The 7,972-nt window shown below is 45.1% G+C and overlaps 1 protein-coding gene across 1 annotated transcript; it reads right to left on the bottom strand.

The window, feature by feature from the left end:
- Positions 1 to 553: 553 nt before the first annotated feature.
- LOC118357162 (histone H2A type 1-C) lies at positions 554 to 7,929 on the bottom strand. Its single transcript, XM_035728425.1, has 2 exons — positions 7,384 to 7,929; positions 554 to 685 (listed from the first exon to the last, which is right to left on the bottom strand). The coding sequence occupies exon 1, from the start codon at positions 7,894 to 7,896 to the stop codon at positions 7,504 to 7,506; it is 393 nt and encodes a 130-aa protein (XP_035584318.1). The 5' UTR covers positions 7,897 to 7,929; the 3' UTR covers positions 554 to 685; positions 7,384 to 7,503.
- Between the last annotated feature and the right edge of the window lie 43 nt (positions 7,930 to 7,972).

Here is a 7,972-nt window from a genome sequence, read left to right as displayed (position 1 = left end):
ACTGGTTGCTGTTCATGGTCCACAATCCCAGCAGAATAGAAGGACACTTTGAATTGTGCCGTAAATCAGAGTTTATCGCTCTAGAATTGTTTATGGGCCCACCAACAGGGGATGGGTTCCAGAACCAAGATGCATTGACACAGTACAATCCCACAGGACAGTGTACAGAAAGCTCCCTGTTTGCACATCTGGAAAGTTCTCCAGGATAATTGTTATGGAAAAGAGCAAGTGCCGAATAGTGCCTACAGTCTGCCGTCTTTTACCAGTGAAGGCGGGGGTTTGGCTCACATCTGTACGAACTAGCAATGGGCAGATGTGTAAGAAAATGAATGCTTGCCTAGTGGAGTAATCCAGCGGAGGAGTGGATTCTCAATATAGACCTTGTTATCATGATTTGTTTGAACCCTCTGAATATATTACTTATTCAAGACATTAGACATATTTTGTACTAAAGAGAGCTTTCCTTCAATAATGTTTTCTCTCCCTTTACTGTCCTTATCCCCAAGGCATACACATGCACACAGAGAAATAGATCCAGAGTAAGTTTTCAAGAGGAAAACATTTGCAGGTGCAGAATCAATGAGTGATGTCAGAATACTGTCATCCGTCCATTTATTTCTGAGAACTGACGAGTTTGACAGACACTCTGGACCCAGACATCTTTGCAGGGAGAAGCTTTTGAAACCTAAGGAAAGAGTAGAAACCAAAGTAAATGTAGTTAAGAACTTCTTTCTCAACCATCTTCAACACATGCAGAAAAACGTACAGACTCATTTGTGGTATCAGCCCTTCTCAGTTCCTCACAGAGAAACTCCCCAGGGTCAGAGGACCCAGGCTCCCAGGGAAAATCCTCTCATTTTGCTCTTGAGGTTGGGTTGCCAGATTTGGCAAATAAAAATGCAAGATGCTTAGTTAAATCTGAATTTCAGATAAATCACAATTTTTCATTTAGTATCGTATGTTTCACGCAACATTTTGGAGCATATTTAGTCGAAAACAATGATTTGTTGCTTATCTGACATTCAAATTTAACCGATCATCCTATATTTTATTTTATTGTTTTATTTTTTAAAAAGAGTTTATTTATTTTAGGGAGCGAGTGAGGGCGGGCAGAGGGCAAGGGCAAGGCAGAGAATCTGCACTGAGTGCAGACCCTGAGATCACCACCTGAGCCAAAACCAAGAGTCGGACACTCAACTGACTGAGCCACCCAGGCGCCCCAGGAATCCTATATTTTATCTGGCAACCCTATATCATCAGGTGCCACCTGGAGGAAGTTGATTAAGTGCTCTTGGACACGTTAGCTCTGAAGGAATTAAAGACAAGTGGTGGCTAACAGGGTACATAACCCAGGAATCAGTCCTCAAGTCCCTGCAGCTTAGTGATTATTCCATTTCTGTGCAGATATAAGTTTTGTTGTCAACACATTCGTTCTGAGTATTTACTGAAGATCTATTATAGGGGGGAGGAGGTGAAGTGCTAGGGTATAGAGACAAGGAGGGTAGAATTCTTCAACAAACACCCTGGAGGTGAGCGTGTTAACTGGATAATCCTGGCATTAGAATGTAAAAACCAGCGAGGCCTTCTGTGCAGAGCAGACATTGTGAGTGGATGAAAAAGCACTGATTTTGTCACACACACACCAGCTGTGGGATTCTTTTCTTTCCTTGATTCTAAGCAAACATTGAGTAACCACAGACCTGGTAGCATATTAAAGAGGATTCTTTTATGCATGATATCAGCCAGTGGAAAACAAGCCCTTAAAAGAATTAAGGGCTTCCTGAGGGTTATCATGAGACATCAAGTCTGGAGAGATGAGTCCACAGAGCTGGGAAAAGGTAAAGGGCAAAGGCAAGTGGGCATACTTCCCCGTTTCACTGCTTGCCTGGTAACTGCGGGAGAGGTATGGACAATGGTTAGTGGGCAGACATCTTGCCACGGAAATTCAGATAACCATATGCCTGGCTCAGAAAGGGCTTTCTGGGCTATGATATCCATTCCCTGTTCATGTGGCAGAGTTGAGTGGCCACCTCTGCTGGATGCTGGGAAGTCACCGTGAGTAGACAGACCCGGTCCCTACCTCATGGAGCAGAGGATGTAACGGGAGAGGTGCACAGCAAGGGATCCAATCAATAAAATCTTGGGCTGTATTTTAAAGGATCTAAACAGGGCGATTGACAGAAAGTGATCTGAGGTGGGAAATGAGCAGAGAGAGGTTACTTTTTTATTTTACTTTTTAAACTTTAAGTTACAAACTTAATACAGGCTCATTTTAATGCTCTACACTCAGATATTTATGAAGGTTAACCATCTCTCCTCATATAACCTTACCTCGTGGGGCTTTTGTTTCTAGATGGCAGACACCCTCTTTTTCCAAGTGTCTAATTTTTTTTTTCCTGTTTAGCTTACTTCTTTATTTATCTAGTACTAATTTGTTGTATAAAAGGCCAAGTGTCTAATAATACATTTAAATAGATATTGCCAGGAGAATTTTTCAAAAGATTATAGGCAGTGGCAAATCTTCCTCATCCTTACTAGTCCCGTGGATTACTAGTTTTGGTATCGCATTGTTACTGTTGTATACAAAGCTGAATTCACTACTAGAAAGGTTAACTTTTTGTATCCCCCTCATAAGCATTGGCCATTTGAATTCAATAAAAGATACAAAATATCCTGTTTAGTCATTTTTGTCTATTATATTGCGTCTTAAATTTCCTTTTGGCCTATGTGGTTTATGTCTTTTCTTATATGGTTTTGTGTTTCCTGCCTTGCTTGTTAACGACACCTCCCCCTCAAAACACACACACACACAACTGAGGTTAAAAGTGTTTCCTGAAATTTAATCTAATGTTTGTGTTTTGTATTCAGACCTGTAGTTTGTCTGGGTAGGTCTATTTCAGAGGGATTGTCTGAAGAAGAGCTGAGGCCTGAAGGGGGAGAAGGAGCTTGCCAGAAGACGCGTCGGAGAATAGGTATTTTCAGAGAAAAAGAGCACCAATGAAAGTGTCTTGAAGCCGCAAAGAGCTTGGCAGGAGGAAAGAGACCAGTGTGACTGGAACAGTGAGATGGAAGATGAAATCTGGGAGGTGGGCAGAAACCAGAGGTGGTCATGGGGGGCCCTTCAGGTCATGGTAGAGAAGTGTGGAGAATACATCAAGACACACGTTGGGGTGTAGGAGCCATGACCTACAGATAGTTGGGATGTGTAGAGATGAAGGGAAGGGAGCAAGGCTCACTCCTAAAATTTTGACTGGAGCAAATGGATTTAAGGCCGTGTCACTTCCTGAGTTGGAAGGACAGGAGGAAATAAGAGGCTTAGGGTACACAGTGTCAATTCGTGTATCTTAGACATATTCCGGTTGAGAAGAGAGTTCCAAGTGAAGGTGTTAAGGAGAAATGTGTATACACACATCTGCACGTCAGGGGAGAGGTCAGGGCTGCAGATGTAAACTTGGAAGTCTACTAGCTAGACTTTGAAACTGCACTATTGATGAAATCATCAAGAATAGGAACTGGTACCAAGCTCCAAGGTTCTAAAATTTAGAGCACATGATTGTCCGGCCTTGTTGAGATCAATCTTTAATGCAAGGACAATTTGTCGTGGTGTCAGGTCAAGCCGAGTCCTTCCGGCTGTGGCTATCACCAAAGGTAGGAGTACACAGACTTGCTCACCTGCCACTGCCTGGTGTCCCTGACGATGAGGAACGTGCTCAAGGTTGAAGCTCCAACTGGCAGACAAACAACATATAGCAAAGAATCTGAAGCTTAGCACACTTGCTTCTTTCACAGGGAGCCCCAACTCTAGTGATGTCCATTAGTCCTAAGCCCTAAAGGATGCTGGTTCCTTCACCCTGCCCAGAGTACAACTCAAGCAAATAGCTGCAATGTAATGCAGTCCAATGAAGTCTATTTTTAAAGAGGACCACACCAATCCCATGCTTGCAACTTCACTTTATTTTCAAGTTCAGTATGCATGGTGAATCCTCAGTTAAATTCCTAACATCTTCTAATAGTACACACGCATTATATTTAACAGGAATATTTACATTAATAATTATAACTTAGGATCAAAAATGACAAACCCATAGATGGTAATGCAATTGACTTGAAGATACATACAGTTTTTTAGAACTAATTATAAACTGCCTCATCCTCATAAAAAAAGAGTTCCAATGATACATAAAAAAATTGGCAAGTGACTGTACAGTGGACAGAGGAAAGGAAAACTGCATAGATGGTTTGGAAATGTAAAAAGGGATTTTCTAATTGGTGATATTGTGTCATAATGATCTGCTTTGTTGAGAATGCCCCATATAACCGAATAATGATTCTGTCTTAGCCTCACACCTCAGTAAATCCCTGAGGTCGACTTCTGTCCTGGTATCCAGGTGCCCTCAGTAATTGGAAGGCCTGGGTTTATCATTCTCATGAGCTTGTCCCAGTTGAAATGGTCCTCCCTGGGACCCTTGAGGCATGGCGGATGGAGACCTGCTCAATGCCTGGAAACCAACTGAAGCTACTGAGAATTTATTGCTCACTGGAGAATTTTCCAAAGATGTAACTAGGGCTTTTGGGTATAAACAGTGGTGTTTCAAACTAGAAGGAAAAGAAGCATGTTGGAGAGGGGGAGCTAGGACACATCTGTGAGGAGTGTCCTCTCGAGAGCCTTTTGGCAGTAGCTCTCAGGTAAGAGCTGGTCAGTTGGCACCTTCGGTATTTCTTTGAAGCTCTCCAAGTAAGATGCTAGTGCAAATTAGATTTTCAGAAGGGATTTTCTACTGGAAAGAGAAGATGTTATTAGCAACCTGTTAGTCTGGTGTCTAATTAACGTCTCCTCTGGTAATAAACCAACCTCTAGAACAAGGGCTTCCTGATGGCCACTGACTCAGATCAACATTTACACAATGCCCCATTTTCAAGTGTTTATGGTATGGTAGGGTCTATGCTGACTATTAACAATTTAACAAGATGGGTCTTTGATTTTAAGGAGGTCTTGCAGAAGATGAAACAAAATTAACACAATGTATTATTCACCAACCAAATTCAAGGTTTTGTTACTGGAGCCCAGAGGGGAGAACTCAAAGTCAAATCTTCTCTAACTCCTTTTTTTCTTTAAGATTTTATTTATTTATTCATGAAAGACACACACAGAGAGAGAGATAGAGGCAGAGGGAGAAGCAGGCTCCCAAGGAGCAGGGAGCCCGACGCAGGACTCGGTCCCAGGACCCTGGGATCATGACCTGAGCCCAAGGCAGATGCTTAACGACTGAGCCACCCAGGCGTTCTCTAACCCCTTCTTCATTCACGAGAAATTAGTTTATCAAGTCCTGTAGCTCTTTACCAAACCATCTCCTGATTTGTCCCCTTGTTTCAAAAGTGTATTTACCTCCCCCTGGGTTTACAGTGCTAACACAGGGCCAAGATTCACCTTCCTTCCTCCCTTTATGTGGATTCCAGGGAGAACACCTCTCCTCCTTCCTTTAAATTCTTTAGTTTAAGATGCAATTGGTAACGTTTTGGTATGTGGGCAAAGTTAACCCATTATGTCTTGAGTTCTTACTGGTTTCTTTGTTCTGACAATAATCTCTTAGGGAACAGTGTTCACAGAACAGCCAGAAGTCAAAAGTACTGGCTTCCTGACCTTGGGACTTAGACAAATTATTTATGCTCTGTTCCTGCTTCCTCCTCTTTAAAATCAGGAAACGGATAGCACTTACTGATGGACTGTTGGGTTTAAAGAATTTTCTAGAAGTAGGTAGAACTGTGTCTGACACAGTAATGCTTAGTGTTAGCCATTAACCTTGAGTGCCCGTGCTCCACCTTCAGAACCCACACTGCTGAGCCTACTCATTTCATCAGGACGTGAGCAGAGGTGAAGGAGTAATGAAGCAGGGGGAGGTTGAGCACCAAGCCCAAGGTCACATACCTGGTCAGTGCTGGAGCGGGATCCAAAGCAACCTTTGGAAGGTTAATGAAGAGGATTGCTAGGCTCATATAAAGCAATCGGACCTAAGGATCCAAGTTTTCCAGCATACAAGAAATTCTGGGTGGAAAGAACCCCGTCCCCTGAGCAGACCGGCCTGGAATGCTGTGGGGCCGGACCTCCCCCGGGTGAAGATTCTCAGTCCCGTTGCCCATTAGAATCGTTAGGAACTCCTCTGGAAACTCTAACATGTGGCCATCAAGGTGCTTGCTTCTATTTCCGCCACTTTGCCTTCACCACCTCCCAGACAGGAGCCACTTTTGTCCCTGCTGACAGCAAGGCCAAGGGAGGGGAGGCGGGGCTGGGGGAAGAGGGGAGGCGAGAGGGGGTGGAGGCTGCCTGCAGACCACTCCGCAAGCGTCAACATTTAGGCAGTGGGAAGCGCGTCCGCGAGAACCACCTTCTGTTTATAGATTCTCTCCGCACCCCGCACGTTCGCATTTGATTGCTCCAAACGAACGATCCCAGAAAATGCTTCAGTGGGAGCTCAAGGAGCGTTTGAAAAAGAGGTTGTTTTTGCTTGGGCCGCCCGAGTCTCTGCGCGCAGAGGCGTGGGCAAACCATGGCCCACTCATTCTCCGAAGCCTAAACCAAGTCATCCCGAAGAACCACTTGGGTGAGACTCGACCCTAGAAAGGAAGATGGTAGGGATTTTTGTACGGTCCAAGATTGCCACTTTTGGGGCTGGAGCAGCTAAGTTACCGGATCCTTAGTAGCAAATGCTCTGGGGAGGCCTGTGGCCATACTTTTATCTTGTTTCCGGGCTGCCTTAAGAATCTAGGCACGTGAACCTCTTGAAATGTATTAATTCCTGTTCGTTGAATGTCAGGCACTAATCTAGGTTAGAGGCTTTAAGTGGTCTAGTTGGCACAAAAATCTGATGACACTATCAAACTCCAGTTTACGGATGACAAAGTTAGAAACTAGCCCCAAAGATTAATTTGTAAACGGGAAGAAGCTGCAATTCGAATCTGAATTCAGTATTGTGAGCCACCTTATATTAACGCAGGGAAACCCTTTTCAGAGGCCCCTTTCCAATGCCTCTTTCAGGTGATACTCTGAAAACTAACGGGAGCAGAGCCTAACTCCTTTACAGGATTAGTTAAGACCGGTTGCTTGCAGCCTAAGACGAGTCCAAGAGGGTTTGGTTAAGGATGTTACCATGTTACTCGGTTTCCAGAACATCCAAGTTTGCAAGACAAAGCTCAGAGACGGTGGAGTTCTGCTTTTAAGCCCTTTAAGTTGGGCCTAACTCGACCGCCTGGTATGCATGATTAGTAAGCACATGCAATTATTAGATCCTAATCAATTTGCGATTTCCCAGTAATGATCGAGAACACCCTCGGCCTCTTAAAGCCTGAAAACCCTCAGTATCCTGCCCTCGGAAAAAGTTAACTTACCTTTGCCTATTTATCACCTTAACCTAAGAGTAGTATTAGCTCTTCTACTGAATTGGTGGGGGGCTCTGAAAAGAGCCTTTGGGTTTGAAATCGCTTCCGGAAACTAAGATGCTTGCCGAATCACTTTCCCTTGGCCTTGTGGTGGCTCTCGGTCTTCTTGGGCAGCAGCACGGCCTGGATGTTGGGCAGGACGCCGCCCTGCGCGATGGTCACGCGGCCCAGCAGCTTGTTGAGCTCCTCGTCGTTGCGGATGGCCAGCTGCAGGTGGCGCGGGATGATGCGCGTCTTCTTGTTGTCGCGCGCCGCGTTGCCCGCCAGCTCCAGGATCTCGGCCGTCAGGTACTCGAGCACGGCCGCCAGGTACACGGGCGCGCCGGCCCCGACCCGCTCGGCGTAGTTGCCCTTGCGGAGCAGGCGGTGGACGCGGCCCACCGGGAACTGCAAACCAGCACGAGAGGAGCGGGACTTGGCTTTGGCTCGAGCTTTGCCGCCTTGCTTGCCGCGTCCAGACATTGCAGGCACGGAACGGGAGCGCCAAAACAAGAAAGCCACTCGCTTGCCAAAACAGACCTAACAGTGAAGTAGACAG

This window comes from Zalophus californianus, chromosome 7 (assembly GCF_009762305.2).
Source record: "Zalophus californianus isolate mZalCal1 chromosome 7, mZalCal1.pri.v2, whole genome shotgun sequence".
NCBI classification, from domain to species: Eukaryota; Metazoa; Chordata; class Mammalia; order Carnivora; family Otariidae; genus Zalophus; species Zalophus californianus.
Note: the sequence above shows the minus strand (reverse complement) of the source record. Positions and strands in the feature narration are given on the sequence as shown.